Source organism: Leptinotarsa decemlineata, unplaced genomic scaffold (assembly GCF_025532065.1).
Source record: "Leptinotarsa decemlineata unplaced genomic scaffold, Ldec_3_MD MMD2_tig00000882_RagTag_RagTag, whole genome shotgun sequence".
Lineage (NCBI taxonomy): Eukaryota > Metazoa > Arthropoda > Insecta > Coleoptera > Chrysomelidae > Leptinotarsa > Leptinotarsa decemlineata.
In genome coordinates, this window is record NW_027412556.1 from 9,005,205 (window position 1) to 9,027,602 (window position 22,398).

Sequence of the window (22,398 nt, forward strand, 5' to 3'; positions counted from 1 at the left end):
ATATATATATATATATATATATATAATTGAATTATAATTCGGATAAGAAACAAAAAAATAATAAAAAAAATAAAAGGTTTTATGGAGATCAGAACTTCAATAAGGGGATGGGAGCAGGATCTTTGTCAATTCCGATTTGAATTTTGTTTTCTGATTTTGATTTCAATAATTTCTCTAGACAATTATTATCACTATACTTCAACTCCTGAATGAAATATTGATTTCTCTCCAAATTTTGAGTGGTATGATTTAATCAATCTGTAGTTTTTTGGCTTGTCTTGTACTATAATCATGAATGATATCTATTTGATTGAAATCCAAATTTGAATGAATATGATTGACAGAATGAATGAAACAACGAATTTTCAATTGAAATAGGCATGGTAGATACATCCAAGTAAAAAGCACATAATGTGATGGTAAACGGTCGCAATTAGGAAATTTTAATAGATCACTGCAAAACAGTAAAAAAGTTTTCTAAAACAAGTGGGCTCTCATAATAACTTATGGAGTCACTGATCTTGTATGATGACATCTTGAACTGCACATCATATCAAAATTTCGCGATTCTATTGTTTCCTCTTCAGTGACGAAGGAGGTAACTTCGTATCAATTAATACATTTCTTAGATACCTAAGTGCTCAAAACTACTATGGTTCAGCAGATGTGAATTGAAAATCTTGACAATTATAATCAGTGAAATTATCGTGTTCTCCAAGTAAATTCTCCGAGTACCAATTCTATGAAAATTATATTATCTGCTGTAATATAAGAGGGGTATTGCATTATCTAACCCTATAATGAGATATAATCTATTATAGATGCTTTATAAAGCTCAGATCAGACCTTCTTTGGAGTATTGTTCTCATGTATAGAGCTCCACCCCTAAGCATATCCTGAAGCTGCTGGATTCCATCCAGAAAAGAACCATCCGCCTGAATGGAGACACATAACATTACGTGTAGCCTTGTTAGCCTGGAGCATCGAAGAACAGTTGGAGATTTGTCTCTCTTCTATAGATACTTCCCCGGGAAGTTTTCAAGTGACTTGGCACATTTGATTTCACCAAGAGCGGTACATATGAGAAATACGCGACGGACTGTGGCTACTCATCTTTTTGAGGTTCAATTCAGTACACCTCGAACTTCACTGTTTGAGAACTTTTCCATTTGGAGAACTGTGTTTAAGTGGAATAAACTTCCTGAGAACGATTTTCCAAATTTATTTATTCTCCAGCGATTCAAATCCAATGTGAATCACTACTTTCGCACAAGCACCGCTCTACGAGCGCTCTAAGGATTTTTCTTTAGTGCTTGTATTTTGTCCTTCTGTATCTGTAGAGTAGGGAGGGTGAGGGTAGGCCCACAGCACTTAGGCCACATGTGTGGTCATCGTCCATCCTGTCCTTTCCAAGACGGTGGACAGGTCACTGGGAGACATCTCCTTTGTATCGGCAGGTGTAGGCCAAGACTCGCCAAACACACACTCTCTTATTGACGATAACTCCGGACCCTCGCATAGGACATGCCAGACATTGTCATCTTCCTGTTCACACATCCTGCATAGAGATGTGTCCACTAGCCCCATATCATAGAGGTGTTTCCTTAGTTGACAGTGGCCAGTCAGAAATCCTACTGTTAAGCGTAGATTTTTCCTGGTTATCGCCAGATATTTCTTCTGCGCTAGCTTCCCAGGGTCGCCCAGGGTGATCCTGACAAGATTGCATCCTCAGGATAATGTTATTATCTACCGAGGCGTTGGCTAAATCTTGGTGGCACTCTAATACTAGACCAGAGGTAACACGTTGCCTGTTCTGGGCTAATAGGGGTTGTCTGCTATCAGTGCAGATTGTTATGTTTTTGCCAGAAATTCCTTTCCTGGTTATTTTGTTGGTGGCGATTGAGATACCAGCCAGTTCTGTTTATATTGTCCTTGAAAAAACCTACAATATAGTTGTTGGCTATTCTGAGAAGTGAGTGGAATGGTGAATATTTCATAAATCCATAAGCTTACATCATATTACCAGAACACTGATCTCCATTTCAAAACTTTTGAGCTCGATCCCAACTCTGTTTGTGCCATTCGCTATATTTTGTGACTGTTTTTAGAAAGAGTGCCCTTCATAATATATTCATCACTGATGCTTTGTCTCCAGTATCATCAGTTCCTATCTTCAGATCTGCAAGTGAGCATCTACAATTATCATTTATATCGGACTCTTGTAAGAACGAAATTATGTAGGCATAAACGAGGTAGGTAAAAATATCTTTTCACTTTTGAATTCATCAATTCATTTTTGAAGATGGTGATGCAAAATTTCGATGATTATGAATGAGCCGTTGGTTCTCACCATGAAATATTATATAGAAAATGGATTTGGTTGAATGAAAATAATTTTGTTGTGACAGTACGCTTCCTGAAAATTATCATCCACAGCTCAAGCAGCAGCCTTGAGAAAGTTGGGTCTTTTCCCTGGAGTTTGGATACTAAGAAAGGCACCCCCAACATTCATAACCAATGATCATCTCACAACGTGAGGTGATTGATCATTAGGTCAAAAATCAAGTGCCCAGAATGGCAGCCTCATGCATTTTTTCCTTAATATTCCTGCCATAGTACGGCAAGTCGATATGATCTGAAAGATTGAGATTGGGACGTAAGTGGTTTGTGGAGAAACTTCTTCATAGTTCGACGAGGCATTATAAATATTTTATAGGTTCGTGAAGACAAACCGTCTACGTCTTGATCTGGTAGTCAATGACAGTTCATCAAGTTCACTTAATAATAATAATAATAGCTTTATTGTCCAACAGTTACCCATTTACAGGACAATATAAAATTTTATTCACAATACTCAACCATAAACGAAAAATTAAATGAACAAAAAAGAAAAACTAATTCTAATTACCTACTTCAAGTACATGTTAGCAATTCTAATAAGGTTAGTGAAGAATAAATCACCAAGGGCACAAATGCTATTGAAATATATTGGGGAATTGAGCATAATGTTAGTTCTTGCTCTGAGAGGTCTAAAAATCGTGAAGCTGGCCGTGGTACATTAAAGTTAATTTGTTCAAGAATTTTAGGACAGTCAATTCTCTCATTCACTAACTTGAATAAAAATATGAGCGACGCATATTTTCTGCGATGCTCTAAACTAAAAAGTTCCAAACGTTCATATATAACATATCACTTATTGTTATGTTCTTAGTTTCGTTACTTCTATAACTCCAATCAAACTGCATTCAAAAAGATGACTTATTTTATTGAGGCTCATTCTACACACATGGTTGTTGGTTACTTGCTGTCACCTGTCGGCTTCTCATGGAACATTGTACTAGATTATAATAAAATAAATGACACATGTGACATATCTCTCTCTTTTAGAAAGTAATAATAAAAAAAATATTCTCTATACCTTAAAGGTTTATTTATGATTCTCCCAAATCGAGTAACCACAGTACCTTTACCAGTTCCACTAGATTTCTGTTCAAAGATTGTTGACTAGAACTGGGTAAACATAAATCACTGTTGTTCAAATAAGCAAGTCAACTGTGTTATCATTAGGGCTGGGTTCAATGATCAAATTCCGATCTTATAGGCAAAGTGGGATTTGGGCATGTTTTGATAAAAGACGAATTTCTTCTCAATATCCTAACAAATACATCCTTCACGAGATACGACCTAAGAGCACTACATTTCCCTACTATCTCCCCCTGTTGCCAATTCCACTTTTTCTTTCTGAAAGTAATACTCTCTCCCAACTGCAACCCTTTTCTGAACTTTGCACTTGTCTTTTACTAATTTCCGCTCCTTTGCAGATCTTTTCAGCGTTTCCAGTGTTAAATGTGAATGTTGTAATAACCTTTCTTGTACAGACATCTCCTGTATTCCACTCACTACCTTATCTCTAATTAACGATTTCTCCTAGTCACCAAAATACAAAATTAAATTATGTCCGTAATGTGATTGTCAAAATTTTCCCCTTCCTCTTTCACGCGGGTGAAAAACTTGTATCGATCAAACGTTTCATTTTTAAGTGGCTTACAGTGATATTTGAAAGCTTTTATAACATCTTCATTCTTCTGCCTGCTTCCTTCCGTCATTTCAAAAGTTTGAAATTTGATTTGAGCTTCATCTTCACCTGCTAGGTTTACAAAAATTCTTATCTTAGTTTTTTCGTCTTTGTCAATCAGACCTGTTGCCCTCAGCTATATATCCAGACTTTTTAAGAAGACATCAAAGCTTTTGTGCACATTCTTGTCGAATAGCAAACTTTTTGGAGGTTTGAAACTTCCACTGTAATTATCCATTTTATAACTCCAATCAAACTGCACTTGAAATTATAACTTATTTTATTAAGGCTCATTCTTTCATTCTTTCATTAAGGCTTCTCATGGAACACATAATTCAATTGTACTAGATTATAATAAAATGAATGACACATATAACACTTAGTAGCTTTCATTAATCTTAAGGTGGAAATGAATAATTTTGATTGTCCACGAAATGGATCCTTCAGAGCATAAGGTCAACCAGTGTCTTACAATTAATGTATCAATATTGAAGTTGGTAGTATTCGTGAAGCAGAATTTTATCATTAATATCACCGTAGTAATTCTATCTTACCTAATGCTTTGATAGCTTCTATTTTATTCGCAGGTAAAGCTGGACAGAACAGTTTATCGCCATGCTCCTTCAATACTCCCAAAGAAACGGTGATGATAACATAGTCAGCACAAAACTCTTCACCATTACAGCACTGAACAACTGCTCTTGGACCTTTATTTCTACTCTGCACTGCTCCCCATCTGATGAGTCCAACAGGTTTCCCAAATTTGAGACTAGACTCGGGAAGTTCTTTCATCAAAGGAGCAAGAATGCCAACATAACCTGTGGAATTGTTCGAATCTGTTAACGCATTCATATGATAGTTGATTGTGAAGTCAAAATTCATTTTCCCTTTCATACTTAGGTATATTATAAACCAGCGAATGAGCATTTCAATATCGTTATTTGGTGATATCATATATCATTGTAAAAATATATGATATAAAACGTTACAGATATAACTTACTCAACATGAGATTATTATAAAAAATTAGCAGCAAATCGAAACGAAAAATATTTTGAAAATTAATTTTGACATGAATCAATAAATGACAAGTATTTGTTGATAACATAAAAATAATAATCTCATGTTGAGTAAGTTATATCTGTAACGTTTCATACATATATTTTTACAATCATCTTTTCAGTTGTCCTGAAGAAGGAAATAAACATTTCCGAAAGCTTGACAAACTAGCAAAGAGTTTTCATATATATATATATATATATATATATATATATATATATATATATATATATATATATATATATATATATTATTCAAAATAATAATGAAGAAGTTGAACATAACAACGTTATACCTTCATTCATATATAAATAACTCCCATATATTCAAGAATTGACACCAAAATCAATTAATGTATTCCGAAATAATAACCTCAAAATATCTAAAACAAATGTCACTTCTATATCTAAATTATACAGTAAACTAAAAGCTCCAATTTCAAATAAACAAAAATACAATTTAGTATACAAAATGTCTTGCATGGATTGTTCTAAAACATATATAGGACAAACATCTAGACCTCTAAGTAGTCGCACCACTTCACATAAGAGCGACTGTAGACGAAATGTTAATTCTTGTGCATTAACAGAACATGTTAATTCGGAGGATCATAAAATGAATTTTGAAAATCCAAATATTTTAGATAGAGAAACCAATACAACTAAAAGAATATTTTTGGAAATGATACATATTAATAACGAAGAACATTCAATGAATAAACGAACAGATATTGATAGTCTTAGCAAAATTTAGACGTACCTACTGAAATATGATAAAGAAAATAAAATATCTAGTAATTCGAGTATCATTCAGAATATTCCCACTCGACATTGTCAGCCGAAAATTTTTATCAACTGTCATTATTTAATGTGTATCTATCTGTTTTTGAACATTGAACATAACAAAGAGTTTTCTTTGTAACAGCCCAGCTATTGACTGCAACCTCACGAATTGAACCGATTTATAGTTAATCCAGTCACTAATTATTCTGTTATATATATATATATATATATATATATATATATATATATATATATATCCGAGTATACCCATAAACGAAGCCCTAGCCACCATCAACATATCACGAATCTAGCAGAGCACTGCCTTAAAAACACCTATTTCATATTTGACAACCACATCTATAAACAGGGAGCTCCGATGGGTTCCTCCCTATCGCCCGTGATCGCAAACCTGTTCATGATGCACTTCGAGAAAGAAGCACTTAACAACGCCCGCCTCAAACCAACCCTGTGTAAAAGATATGTAGACGACATATTCATCATCTGGCCCCACGGAAAACAAGAACTAGACCGGTTTGTGACCTACCTGAACAACATCCATCTCCGCATCCAGTTCACTACCGAAAGAGAGGAGAACAGGCAGCTACCTTTCCTAGACCTACTCATAACACGAAAACCAACTGGCAACTTGGGTTATACAGTTTACCGAAAACCCACACACACCAACCGCTACCTACAAGCAGCATCACACCACCACCCTACCCAGCTACAATCCGTAGCCAACACGTTAATATCCCGTAGTTTCCGCCTAACAGAACCAACAAACAGGGCAACAGAATTGGGGGAGACAACAAAGGCTCTGCGACAAAATGGCTACGGACCAAATATCATTCAAAAGGCCATCGACAGACAAAGAAGAACCAAAAAAACATCCACTAGATCGACAGAAGACTCTCCACATGACAGACAATCTGTGACACTACCTTATATCAAACGTGTGACCGACAAAATCGGGAGAATACTAAGACGTAAAAACATTCGGACAACCTACAAACCGCACAAAACGATATCCAGTTGGCTGCCCAGACCGAAAGAGAGAATTTCCTTAGAAAACCAAGGAGTATATAGCATCACATGCGAGGACTGTGGACAACAATATATCGGTCAGACCAACAGACGTATATCTGCCAGAACCCAGGAGCACAAAAACTCGATAAGAACAAAACAAACCTCCTCTGCCCTCTTTCAACACCATCTACAAACAGGCCACAAGATTGATTTTGAGTCCACAAAACAGATAGCACAGGTGCAAAACCCAAGAATTCGACAAATCAGGGAAGCTATCGAAATCGAAAAGCAAGGCCTCATCAATAAAAGGGATGACTCACTAAACATCCCAAGGATTTGGAAAACAATAATTAAAAACAACCCCCAAAGACAACCACAAATTGATAATGAACCATCGCAGATAGGAGAACCGCCAGAAGCCATTAACAACCCTCAGGTAGAAAAACAGGTAGGAGAACTACCAAAATCCATCAACAACCCTCAGGTGGAAAAACAGGTAACAAATTCATACAACTTACGCAAGCGAAACCGTATAAAAACACCACAAGAAGAACCTAACATCAGTTACACCTCTCGAAGCGAAGCAGTAACTCGTCTTGATAATGCCATCTGAGATGATGGCGAAACGTCGACTATCGAATAGTACACAACGGATGAACACCCGGAAAAACAACACATCATATATATATATATATATATATATATATATATATATATATATATATATATATATATATATATATATATATATATATATATATAGAGATTTTATCGAGTGTGTATGATACAAATCAAGAATGAAATAATTCGTGGACACAACACTCAAAAAATAGGGGCAAACCGCGGACACGTGTTTCTGGCTATTGGCCTCGTCAGCGCGGGGCAGCCAAGTGTAAAGATGGGCAACACTTGTTTGCCGAAAGCAGGAAACAACACATACGCACAACCACAAATGTGCGGTTGGCTTCTGTTGTTGACTCCGTGCGTATGTGTTGTTTCCTGCTTTCGGCAAACAAGTGTTGCCCATCTTTACACTTGGCTGCACCGCGCTGATGAGGCCAATAGCCAGAAACACGTGTTCGCGGTTTGCCCCTTTTTTTTGAGTGTTGTGTCCACGAATTATTTCATTCTTGATTTATATATATTCACTATCTGGTGAATATTCACCAATAGTGAATATTCACCTAGATTTTCGTTTTACAGCTGAGGTTGAAGATAATAAAGTAATTACCAACTCAATTTATGTATGATTTTGAAAAAATTACCAAATGGTAGACAAACATGACCTCCAGGAATATTTATTATACTTCCAAAATTATCTGCACTGACTCTACTCAGGTCATCGCCTATTCTTGCACGTAAGGCATTCGTTAATCCATACATTATTCTCGATACATCGTAGCGTCGATCTTCCGGAAACTTCTGCAGTTCTTGTTGTATTCGCAATCCTGTAATCCGAAATAGAGTAAGAGATTTGGTCATTTAAACTTAGCCATGCAATCGCCAGCAACAGTTTCCATTCATAATTTCGTAATGACAAATATTAAAGAAAATATTCAACAAATTAGGACCTGAACAAATGATTGAAATTGTTTAAGTTCAAGAAACTTAAGTCAACCCATTAATGCAAATAATGAAAATGAATAATCTCGGAATCAAATATATGAGGAAAATATAAAAAAATACGTTGTTTCAAAAGTTTTGTTCATTTTTGATGAGTCTACTTCAAACTGCGATTTTCGTTAGTAACTCAAATCATTGAGAGCCAAAAATATACTTCAACAAACCACCTACAGACCTAAGAAGTTTTGCAGAGATCCGTGATCCTTGGTGCACCCCATATTGAACAAACTTGCAGCTTCGTGCTCAATATGTTTGAAAACGTGAAAAGCCATCATCGATATTGGTGTATCAATCGCCCGTCCATCACTAGTACAGAATATGCCTTTGGAGGGGTCCACTGTTTTCAGAGGGGCTTGTAATAATCCTTCTTGAGCGGCTAAATTGTAGATTGGGTTTCCGACACATGCGCCATCTATGTATTGGGCACCCATTTCAGCTATAACGTCACCCAACCAGCAGGAATGTATTCTTCCGCCGGGCCTGCAAAATGACAATCAATATAACTGGAGATGTTAATTATGTCCGCTACGTGGCAGCAGTAAGACAAAAACAAATGTCTTCTTTATTTCAATGTTCAATACTCTGCGCCAATGTGATTACGTTCGAGGTATACAGGGTAGGTAAACGAAAACGAAACAATGGTCATCAGGAACTTGCCAACATCTTGGAAAAAGCAATGACATGTAATTTTTTTACTGAAAAGATGCAATCTGTGCATATATTTTCAACTTCACCTCTCTCACCCTCAAGCGAGGGGTAATAATCACTCCTGCACTTTTAAATCAAGTATACATTCCAGCTCTCCACGGTAACTTGATGTAACTTTGAGTTTTTGTTCGCTCATCACGATTATTTTGATTTCCCGGTCTGAAACCTGTACGTCATCAATTTTTTCACTTTTTCTCGTACCCAGTGCCGTTTTTAGGTTTTCCGGGGCTCTGGGCCAGTCACCGTTGGGGGCCCCTCCCGCCTCCCTTAAAAAAATGTTTTTTACAAAAACACGTGTTAAAAATATTTTTTACAACATTTTATTTATGACACAGGTTTTTTTCGGGCCTTTCGAATGGCGAACTCCTCGATTACATATTTGAAATATAAATCTCTATGGACCTCGTTCTCTATACTCATAAGCGACAACCATTTGAGTTTCCCGTGGCTCATGCTATTCCTTAGTTCGTTTTTGATCAATTTAAGTTTGGAAAATGATCGTTCACCACTGGCGTTGGTGAGCATTAAGCACAAGAAAATTCTTAACGCGATCTCTACATTGGGAAACATGGCAGCAATATTGTTACTCCTTAAAAGTTTGTACATGTCATAGATAGGTATGTGATCACCGAACATTTTTTCCTGCATCAAATAATGCTTAAAGTGTTCACATTCCATCAGCAGTTCTTTTTCGTCGACGTCGTTTGTATGAAACTCGCTAAAAGTCTGACAATGATCTTGCAGCTCTTCAAATCACAAAACGCTCAACCTGGAAAAGAATCCGAACAAATTGAGTAGTTGATCGAAAGCCTTCGAACAATGTTGCAGTTGAGTGATCAAAGTCAGTCGGAGAAAGTCAGTCGGGAGCTCCTTTGTCTTGAACGAGTTGTCTTATGCCTGTATTCGAAGTCCGGGAAGATCTTTTTTGTCGCAGCTTCGTAGGTCTTGAACATGTCGCGTTGATCCTCCACAAACGCAAGCAGGGATTCCACCAACTTGGGAGCTACGTCGAGAGGAAGACTTCCACTCTGTAGACTCTTCGACGTCTCGTTGCACCTGACCAAAATGTTGCTCCGCATCTCGGTCAGCAGAACAGAGTCCAACGTTTCCAGTTTCGCCAAAATGCTTCGAGCTTCGTTTCGCGTTTCCGGAGTTTCTCGTTCGTCATACATGGTCCTCAGTGCGACGATTATTGCTGGGTGCTCTATCTGCAATGCAGATAGAGCAACCGCGCGCGCAGACCACCTGGTGTCCGAAAGTCGTTTCACCACTGTACCTTCCCCGAGAGACTTCTTCAACACGTTACAACTTCTGCAGCAACTGGAAGTAGCTTGTCGCCTCGATGATACACCCTGCGGCCTGCCCAACGACGAGGTTCAGGCTTTGCGCCAGACATGGGACGGACAGGGCGCAGGTGCAGTGTTCCTTGAGCTTTGTTTGTAATCCATTATACTGCCCTGCCATGTTTGGAGTGTTGTCGAACGTCTGCCCACGACAGTCCTGTAAATATATACCGTTTTCTTCAAGAAAAGATACAACGGTATCGGACAGGTACTCTGCTCCATGCCGTTCCAAGAATCGTTCTATTGGGTGAGCTGATCGACGTGGCTGATGTCAGCGGTAGAGTCGCCGCTTATCGAGTAGTACTTCGCTTTCTTCAATTCCGAAATGATTTGGCTCTGTACTTGATGTCCAATTATAGCTATGAACTCATCGCAAATGGGTGCTGACAAGTAGGAAACATGTCATGTACCTTTATTCGCATGATTTTGCAAATGGTCGGCAAAAAATGGATCAAACTTGCTTAGCAGTTCCAGCACACCCAAATAATTTCCGTTATGTTGCGATTCGATGACTTCGTTATCCCCACGGAACGACAGACCTCTGGATGCTAAGAATTTTACGACCTCCACGATCCTTCTCAACACCTCTCTCCAGTAAGTCATTTCGTTGTTCAGTTGAGTGGCCAAACCTTCATCAACAAGATCAACACTCTTCTTCCGTGCCACGTAAGTCAAGATGGCTTGCGTGTGTCCTGGACTGTTCAAAATGCACGCCCCGGAATGTTTCCAATCGTTGAAGCCTCTGGAAGAACTGAATGCGGTACACGCGGGTGGGAAGAGTCGACACGGAAAGCAGAACAAAACTTTCTGTGATGGAGAGTACGCAAGCCAGGTTCTGTTAACTGTTTCGCCGTTTTGTAGTTTCCAAGTAAACACCGATGGATTCAGGCATCGAAGTTTCACTTTTCCATCGTGTTCCGCATAACTTCTGGCAGAATCGGAGAAATCGCCATTTCTGTTCTGGAAAAATTCCGGGCCCTTACTGATCCATGATACATTTATTCTTATTTCAAAATATTAGTGGCGGCAGATTTAAATTAACGTGCAAGAAATGTTTTGAACGCAAACTTTTAGGGGGCCTCTTTTGGCGATATCGACTCTAACTCATACAACAGTACGTAAACATGTTTTAATTGTTAAATCAAGTTATCATGGATGGTCAATAATTATATTCAACATTTTTTTAATACATAGAACATTATTTTGAGATTATTTCACAAAAGTCCATTTTTCAGATATTTGTCAAAATAATGACTCAAAATTTGACAGAAATACGTTAAAAAATATAAATTAGTATTTTTTCAAGAAATTTCAGTCGATATACTGGATATACCAAAAGGGGGCCGACTCGATTCCAACCCGATTCCAAATCGTTTTTTCGTTCCGCGTTAGAATCGGGTCGGATATTTTAAGATCATCTCAAAACGGTATGCAATAGCCCCCCAAATACATTCATTTTCAAAAAAGTGCAGTCAATATTACCACTCCCTAGAAAGGGGAGGTCTAGGGGGGTCGTGACTTTTCGTCATTTGAATCCTGTTAAAAACATCCGTTTATGTTACTTTTAACATGTAGCTTGGTTTAATACTTACGCCAATTCATAAAAATTTTTTGCGATTACCTAATCACTGTAATTATTAGAAAAAGTATTCATAAAAATTGTTGGTTTTAAATTGGTTTATTTTTTTCAGGGGTCCCCAAAAACTTCTGTTAGAATTTCAATAATTTTTAATTTAATTTAATTTCAATAATTTATTATTTCAAAAATTTCAATGATGTTTTTCTGAGAAACATTTTGTCATTCACACGAACTTTTGGGGGCCCCTCAGGACCTCGGGGCCCTGGGCCCGGGCCCAGGTGGCCCATGCCTTAATACGGCGCTGCTCGTAAAAGAATTAAAATAAGATGAATTTGACCTTTATCACAATGAAGGTACAGTACACATCACGGCTGATGATGAGCGATCGAGCCGGTATAGACCCTCCCAACTCAATTACTACTGGGTAAGCCCCTTGCCGGTGAATGTAGTATCTATAATTAGTTTTAATTAGGGTAACAAATGCAACATGACTTCTTTGTAATTTCTTTTCATATTTTATTCAGTATTTTAGGTAGTAGTATAATTCATCAAAATGTTATATAATGATACACTTTCTTATCCAAAACTGAAATTTAATCAATCACTATCTGAATACACATTTTTTTCATTTTCACTGCTGATTGTTCTTATGCTGCTATCGCCATTTAAATTCATAATCACTGGATTTACCTCTGTTTGAACGTCTGTGAATGTTTCGTTTTAACAATATTTCCGCTCTATATCTACTACATGTCGGCAACACATTTGCCATTCCTCTGAAGTAATTTGATCAAACTCTTTCCTCACATCTTCCAACTTGAAAGTTACATTATTTTGAGACAGTGTCCCAAATGAGTTCAAAGGGATTCAAATCCGGATGGTAGGTTGGAAGTCGCAAAACATTATATCCGTGTTCAGGCAGAGACTCATCAAATTTATATCTAATATGATGCTTTCCATTCACCTTGATCAACTCGTATAATTCCTACTGCATGGACAATAATGAGTCTTGATCCCTTCGCAATATTTTCAAATAATCCTTTGGTTGATTTATCTACCCAGTTATTGGAAGATGTATGTCCATGAAGGTACGTTTCATCAAGAAAACACTATTGGTCGCTGTTAGCTATGAAAATAATTGATTTCTCGTGAATACTTTATCCCCTATGCACCAATGTACATTTTCTCTATTAAAATATTTCCGTTATTTTCAGTCCTTTTCCATTTGGAACATACTTCCTTGAAATTCTACGAAGAGATGTTTCAGAAGCCATAATTTCCAAAACGTCATTAATTTTGTGTTGGAACTTTTTTACCGTAATGTGACACCTTTCCGTCTTATGGAAGTCGTAAATAATTCATCTAATATTGGAATACTCATACTCGGGAATATCAGTTACTGATGCTCTTCTAGGCCGCTTCTGTCTTGCGGTGGAAAATTTTACTTCTCCGTTATAAGCAGAAATTGATTGCTTCCCTTCTTCAACCACTCTTTCAATGGTTCTTATTGAAATATATGATACAAAATGAAGATTCGTGTTGAAATAGTTATTTTATAAATTCATTTAATGTAACCAGAGGCAAAAAAGCTCTGCACGTTTGAATCTAAGGAATCGTCAGATGTAGCTGAATTACAAAACCCTCATATGGGAAGGTTGTTGCGGGTATCAATGTGGGAATTTTACACCTTGACTATCCGACTACCTCATTGGCGATGAAACAGCAGAACATATACTGTGTGCCTACTCCGCTGGGGACCGAATCAGGTTTTTAGAGTTCGGCAGAGCCGTACTCTTACCATCTGACGTGAAAGACCACTCACCATACAAACTAATAGGCTTCGTTAAAAAGATGTTTTTATTTGGTAGAGTGTGAATAGGTTGAGTCGCAATAAACCCTTGCGGGTTGCGGTGAAGACCCGCTCACTTTGGACCTAACCTAACCTAACCTAACCTAACTTCTAAACATACGCCAAGAAACATTATAAATTACATTCTAATAATTTATATTCCTTCATTTCATATCACTCTCGAATAGAATCGTTTGTCCATCTTCAGAAATTCAGAAGACTCAAAGTTCCCAGTCTATACTATCAGACCGAATTATGCATATACTGCAGTTTGCTTTATCTGCTTTTTTTCCTATTCCTCCTCGTTGTGTAGTGGAGATATCATTATTTCATGATGAGTATCAATTTGTTTACGTCTCTAGCTACGACCAAGTAATCTGAAATATCAAGTGACTCATAGTTGGTATCAATAGTGCCCATTTACAGTTCGAAACGAATCGAAGACGATAAGTCGTAACATTTCGACAAGTGTGATAACTTGATAGAAGGTTGTAATTTGGTCGATCGCGAATGTTTTGGTTTGGTTTGTGTCTCCTGTGGAATTCTTTATGAGGCAATTTCTATGAATGTAGTACGGTCCTACCAAACTTCCATCTTGTTCCAATGAGTCAGTCGGAGTTCACTATTGGACTATAAAACCTGACAAACCTTATCGAAGTGAAGTGTCCGTGACAATTATGGAAAACAACGAATTTCCCAGCCCTCTAGAAATAATAAGTGTAATCGATAGCAATGATGATGTTCCAGATCAACAAAACTCTTACTCTACGGAAAATAATGGCGAAAATCTATCTGAGATAGTCGTGAAAATAGAAGACACCGAAAGTGAATCTTCTTTCAGAACTGCTTTGGACAATGTTATCAGTTCTACATCCGTCGAAAAAACCCAGTATCAAGAGAAGAAAAAAAAGTTCAAGAAACGAAAATTATCTGATTTTGTGAGAGAAAATTACGATCTGGTTGGTTTATTGTCTGATGTGTGTGTTCTCGGACTTCTCTTCTGGGTAGTGTGGAAAATATTTGACATTGGAGAGGCGTATACCCGCAAGAGCTTATCGCACTATCATAATATACGTAAACATTGAAACATATGAAATTTGAATATTTTCCATCTTGTTATTCAGTTGAATGCAAGTTCATATTAAAGGTCTTCATCTGAATTTGTTACAATCATTTTCTTATTGCAAGCATTATATTTCTGGATCTTTTGATATCTGTTCAAACAAGAAAGAAATTGATTATTGCATATTATGTGTTGAAAATCATCATTCGAATACGGTAAAGTTCATAGGCTGACATGGGTTAGGTTAGGTCCAAAGTGAGTGGGTCTATTCGACCCTCCACCGCAACCCGCAAGCGTTCATTGCGGCTCACACCTATTCTCACTCGACCAAATAAACCCAGCTTTCTAACGGATCCGATTAGTTTGTACGGTGAGTGGTCTTTTAGCTCAGATGGTAAGAGTACGGCTCTGCCGAACTTTAAAAATCTGATTCAGTCCCCAGCGGGGCAGGCACAAAGTATGTGAAGAAAAGAGATTTGGAACTTTCTATGTTTTTACCACTTTTATTTGTAACTAACGTTACTGAAGTATCGTCCTATAAGGATATTTTCGGGAAAATTTTACTTTTCGGGATACTCATGGATTTCCGCGATTTTTTCTGTGATGAAACAACGTGATGGTAGGAATTCAGAACACTTTTTATTTTTTGTCGAACTCAATTAGTTTTCGAGATATAGCCTGTCAAAGTTTGTATGATGTAATATTTTACCTTTTTTATAGATAGATAGATAAAATTTATTTGTTCAGGATAAAAATACAGTGCCCCTGAGGACATAGAACATGTCAGTATAAATATAAACATATATCACAATAATATTAGGTTAAAAGAGGAAGGAAAGATGTACAGTACATAAACTGCACAAAAATATATGCATACATATAAAAATATTAGTACATGTAGATATAGGCTCTTATTATCCATGATTGTAGTAAAAGCAGTTAAATAGATCAAATAATAATAGTATCATTTAAATACTCGTCAGTTGCATAGAATGCTTTTTCAAGTAAAAATGCTTTTAATTTTATTTTTAATGTTGTTTTATCGAATTCCCTCACTGTAAGAGGGAGTTTGTTGTAAATTATTATTAGAGTATGAGGTACGTTTTTTGAATAAATGAGAAGTTTGGAGTATTACAGGTCAAGTCTGACTTATTTCTTGTAGAGTATATGTGTGTCTTTTTTGAGTTCTCAAAAAGTTTGGTGTTTTCCTTAACAAATAGTATAGTATCAAGAATGTACTGGCTGTATAAGGATAGTATTTTATTTTTTATAAATAAGGGGCTACAAGTATCAGTTTGTTTATGGTTGAATATAATTCTTAGGTATCACTTTTGCATCTTAAATATCTTGGGCACATCTGAATATTAAACCGTACTTGATCCTTGAGTGAACTTGTGCGTAGTAGACACACATAGCAGCGTTTATAACTATTGATCTTGTTAGCACTTTTAGAGCATAGCAGTATTGTGCAATATTTTGTATTATTGAGGTTAGGTGAAATTTCCAGTCCAATCTAAAATCAAGCTCAATTCCCAAGAACTTTGTACTTTTGCAAGCTGATATTGTTGATCTACCATCTGAGGCTGAGTATTCACATGCAGTTGATTGTTGGGAAAACTTTATTACTTGTGTTTTGTTTATATTCAACTTTAAGTGATTATGTGTGAACCAATCTTCCAATGTATTTAGTGCTTCAAACACGCTTCTGTCTAATTCTTCAAACTGCACAGTGTTGGAATCAATAGCATTTGCTAGCTCATTGGTATACAGAATATATAGCAACGGCCCTAAGATTGATCCTTGCGGAACTCCTCTCAAGATTATTAATTCATCTGACTGTATGTTTTCGTTAGTGAGGTGGTATTTTTCAACAACTCTTTGTGTTCTATTTTGCAAATATGATTTTATTAAATCTTCTGAGATTCCCAAGATTCCATAGGCATTAAGCTTGCCTATTAGTATATTATGGTCGACACTGTCAAAAGCTTTTGACAGATCTAGACAAATCAAGTGTGTTTTCTTTCATTTTGACTATTTAGCACTGTGCACAAGGTTTGATAAATCGCTCGTGCAGTAGATTTGACTCTTCGGAAGCCATTTTGGGTGTCACTCAATATGAAGCAATAAACGATTACAATTCACATATTTTTTTTTCAACACATTTTTTACCATATCAATGCACTTTTTTTCTATCCCTTTTCATTCACTTATTGCCAAGTTTCTTGAAATTAGATTGAAATTACTTAATTTGTCACAGGCTAACTTAACCTAACCTAACTCAGTCTAACCTTACTTTAAAATTTTAAAAAACTATGTATCCTCAACATCTAACCTGACCTCCGAATTCTAAAAGGAACATATTTTCGAATAGTGAAACTTAATGCAATTTATAAAAAGTGATTTGTGTGCACCCAGCGACATAACCTATAAGGTTATGTCAATGTGTGCACCTGACAAATTATGGAATTTTATTCTAATTTCAGGAAACTCGGCAATAAGTGATTTAAAATGGATAGAAAACGGTGCGATGATATGGAAAAAGTTGTGTTGGATAAAAAAATATGTCAATTGCAATCGTTTATTGCTTTAAAAAAAAGGTAAAATATGACGTCATACAAATTTTGACAGGCTATATCTCGAAAACTAATTGAGTCCGACAAAAAATGAAAAGTGTTCTGAATTCCTATCATCATGTAGTATCATCCCAGAAAAAAATCGCCAAAATCCGTGAGTATCCCATGAAGTATAATTTAGCCATATTTTCAAACTTACACATGAAACCTTTAACGTATAAGTTTGATAGAAAATCGTGATATTATTACGTTTCATTTCATTGGAGAGATTTTGCACAACGAGATTTTACTTTGAGATAAAAATGAATGCAATAGTAGTTTACCTTTCGGTAGCTTCCAAAATCGTGAAGTTACTAATTCCACAATGCACAAGCCTCTGAGCTGCTGATAAACCTGCGATTCCAGCTCCGATAATAACAACAGAAGGCTCTGGCTTACAAGGATCCACCATACAATCTGAAATTGTACAGACCTGAAATTCACTCTGAGTTTTTTCTTTGGATTGGCTGTGCTTTTTGCTGTATTTTCTAACATATTTCCTGAATTGCCTAGAAAAAGTTTTCCAAGCTGTAATCATTCACACACATTATGAAAAATCAAATACCTGATGTTTTTCGTTATGTGTTTTTGTAATGGTTTGACGATCTGGGAGAGCATTGTGTTCATTCACAGTAATTTAGAGATGAAGTTTGACGATTGTAATGACGTTTATGGTTCGAGTACATTTAAATGTCGTACGTTGACGGTTAGATCTTAAAGTGCTCACTCGATTATTATATGCAGCATCTGCATATATCGGGTGTCCCAACACTATGGAAACACCGCAATATCTTTCAATGAAAGTTAAGAAAAAAGTTTTAAATTTTTTCCCGACTATTTAGAGATCAGATACAACTTTGATCATCACCTTGATGGCCATATCAAGGATGTAATGGTTTCCACGAGCATGATAATGTCGGGACGTCTTCCATCCTTTTCGAATCCGTGAAGGAATATATGAATTTTCGCTCTGAATAGAGCCGAGGTGATGGTCAACCGGAGAAAATCCTTGAACTTTATTCTGAAACTTGATTTTCTATAAATTACTTCGCTGTGTCCTTTCTTTTTGTTGATGAGATCATTTTTGCAAATACATTTTATATCAATACGGAGTGTTCGATCTGAAAATGAAGCATAAAACCAAATTTTCGATTTTTTGTTGAAAGTGCCTACTAAAATATGTAGTGTTGTTAGTTGAAATATTTCGGTGGTAAAACAGTTGTATGCTGAGAAATGGAATATTTTTTTTTTATTTTTTGCTTCCTATATCAAATCAAATCAAATTTATTCATCACCGGAGTCCATACAAATGTATAAAAGGCACATCATATGAACTTATTGAACTAGTCATAAGAGAAACTACAAGCTACAGCAATACAAATACAAAATAAGTATACAGGGTGTAACTTAAATACGTCAAAATATTCCCGTGACGTATCCCTGAGATAATTTTAAGAAAAAAAGTCTATATGAACTTGTGTCCGAAAATGCTTCGTTTCGGAGATACGGGGTGTTGAAATTGAATTTTTTTGTTCGCTTTTTGAAAATAACTCTTGCAAAAAATAAGTTATTTGCACGAAATTCGGTAAACGGTTTTTTTTTGATGTGGGAAATCATAATTTCGTATTAATTTTCATGTAACATGTAGAGGCCGCTGCGTACGATGTCATTATTTATTTCTAATTGCTCTAACTTTTTTGACAGTAAAATTTTGGTACTTTTTATGAAAAAACCTAATTCCCACACCTTTTCCAAGTAAAAGAGGTACACCTCCTCAATAACGCTGGAGGTGATCGTTTTCGAGGTATTTACAATTTTCTATATCGATGCATATTACTTTATAGCTAAATTTGATTTCAATAATTTTTGTCACTCTCCGCTTGCAAATTAAGTTAATTAAATCGAGTAGGCTATGAAAGTTTGTTTACGAAAATAGAAGTTCGCTGTCACATTTTCAACTAGTAATTGACAAATTCACAGTTCGGAGTCTATAAAATGAATTTTTGGTACTATGCCCGACTTTACGAATGCTGAAATGGATGATATGGTTTTTGCATACGGCTTGGCTGACGGAAATTCAAGCGAGGCCAGACGCATCTATTTGGAAAGGTGACGCGTGACTCCTTGTGCAGCGACATTTGCGAATCTTTTTCGGCGACTTTCCGAATCTGGAAGCTTCGAAACAAATTCTGCAGTAGGACGGCCACGGACTACAACAACTGTAGAATTGGAGGAGGCGGTTCTCGAAGAAATTAGTGAACATCCAGAGACAAGAACAAGAAAAATTAGTCAAACTTTAAATGCGAGTCACCTGACAGTTTAAAGAATTTAAAAGGAACAGCAATTATATCCTTATCATAGTCCAGGCACTTACGCTATACGTGATTTTCAACCTCGTATCGAATTAGCTCAATGGCTTCAAAGAAAAGTCGAACAACATCCGCAAATTTTATAGAAAATCCTCTTCACAGATGAGGCTAATTTTTCAAGAAATGGTATCATGAACTTCCATAACAATCACATCTGGGTGGAAGATAACCCACATGTGATAACGCGAACTCATTTTCAAGACAGATTCTCTTTTGATGTATGGGTAGGCATCATTGGGGATTATTTATTTGGGCCCTATTTTCTCCCCTTACGTTTGAATATAGATGCTTTCCTACATTTTTTGAAACACGAGCTTCCCCAACTTATCGAAGATGTTTCCATTGGTCTCCGAAATCACTCTTGGTTTATGCACGATGGAGCTCCTGCTCATTTTAGTGTGATAGCAAGACATTTTTCAGACGTATCATATTTCCAACGATGGATAGGAAGAGGAGGCACTAAGCATTGGCCCCCGAGGTCACCGGACCTCAATCCCGTCGATTTTTTATTTTGGAGACACCTGAAATCACTAGTTTATGCTAGCCCCATTGCGAACGAGGAAATGTTGAGGGACCGTATCATAGCTTGCTGCGAAACGATAATAAACACTCCGGGCATTTTTCAACGGGTGCGGAATTCTTTGATGAGGAGAGCAGAACCTTGTATTACTGTTGGAGGTCGTTATTTTGAACAGTTGTTGTTGTAATAGTTGTTTCGTTCAATTTTGATTTGCTTATTTTCCTAATAAATAACATAGTACTTCTCCGAACTGTCTTTTTTACAAACTTCGAAATGTAGTACTGTCTAATTGAATAATTAAACCTGACAATTTTTTTTTATTTGGACTGAATAAGCAGTTCGATAATGCTCAGTTTAGAAGAAGTCTGTACGGGTATACTTCGTAGAAAGTTTGATGAAAATAAATAAAATTGCAAAAAACTTATGACAAAAAACTACCATGTTCTGAAAAATTTCAACAATCTGTATTTTGAAAACGAATCATTCTTCTTTAAACATTTCATAGGAAAAGTTGTTTATTTTGACGAGATCCACCACATAGTTAGTTTTTGTAATGTTCTCAGCAACTTCACTTAGCGCCCTAGGAGCTAAGTTATATGCATCGATATAGAAAATTGTAAATATCTCGAAAACGATCACCTCCAGCGTTGTTGAGAAGGTGTATCTTTTTCACTTGGAAAAGGTGTGGGAATTAGGTTTTTTATGAAAAGTACCAAAAGTTCACTGTCAAAAAAGTTAGGGCAATTTGAAATAAATAATGACAACGTACGCAGCGCCCTCTAGATGTTACATGAAAATTAAAACAAAATTATGATTTCCCACGTCAAAAAAAACCCAGGTACCGAAATTCGTGCAAATAGCTTATTTTTTGCAAGAGATATTTTTAAAAAGCGAACAAAAAAATTCAATTTCAACACCCCATATCTCCGAAACGAAGCATTTTTGGACACAAGTTCATATAGATTTTTTTTCTTATAATTGTCTCAGGAATACGTCATTAGAATATTTTAACGTACTTATGTTACACCCTGTATAATGAAAGTTACATGAATACAAACATAAAATAAGTATATATTGGAAAGTAGTACCGTCTGTTCACAAGTAAAAGGAACAATTGTACAATCGAAAAACATGAAAATTCATGATGTGAGTGTTGAAAGTAAGGTTTTATTTTGTGAGTGAGCAAAATAAAACTTACTTTTAATACAAATATCATCATTTTTGTACAACGGTCCTGTTTCCATAATAAAATAATATTTCTATAAAAACATATTTTGACATCTCGTGTCAGTTAACTATTTTCATGTTATCGCATTTGCTGTGAAGTGGCCGTGTCAAGTGACGTTGAATCACCTGGTTACCAACAAACAGTATTGTTTACAGCTCACGAGTTTTATTTAAAGTCACATTTGAAGTTGGTGTTTTCAGAATATATGGAGCCTGTCGGCGTGAAGAGCTGTGCCATTTATTAATAAAAGACATTAAATTAATGGATGAATTGATTGTTCGAATTCAAATACAAAAATGGAAATAGATCTTTCCTTTTGTATTGATGGAGAACATTGACTGTTTCAATAAATGTATTGCATTACGCCCATCTGTTATCCATCATCAACGTTTTTTTCTGAAATACTCAAATTATAAATGCGGTGCCAGCCTAGATAGTATAAACACGTTTGAGAAAATGTTCCCTACCATTGCTGAGTCTCTGAACCTCCCGGAACCAAAGGAATATGCAGGTCACTTAGTCTAGTTCACATGTACTTTTTTTTGTAACATTTTTCAGCCCT

The 22,398-nt window shown here is 36.2% G+C and overlaps 1 protein-coding gene across 3 annotated transcripts in view; it reads right to left on the reverse strand.

Annotated features, from left to right (window-relative positions):
- The window catches only part of LOC111514724 (spermine oxidase), a 22,713-nt gene extending 4,270 nt beyond the window's left edge, over positions 1-18,443 (reverse strand). Inside the window, exons 1-5 of one of the 3 annotated variants that reach the window (XM_074174942.1) lie at positions 18,285-18,443; positions 18,004-18,228; positions 8,741-9,045; positions 8,208-8,390; positions 4,630-4,893 (exon numbers count right to left, since the gene is read on the reverse strand). In XM_074174942.1, the coding sequence (XP_074031043.1) occupies positions 4,630-4,893; positions 8,208-8,390; positions 8,741-9,045; positions 18,004-18,228; positions 18,285-18,346 (1,039 nt within the window). In that variant the 5' untranslated portion in view covers positions 18,347-18,443. The remainder of the gene's footprint in view (positions 1-4,629; positions 4,894-8,207; positions 8,391-8,740; positions 9,046-18,003; positions 18,229-18,284) is intronic. The other 2 variants (XM_074174943.1, XM_074174944.1) reach the window with 2 other exon arrangements.
- Positions 18,444-22,398: the final 3,955 nt, after the last annotated feature.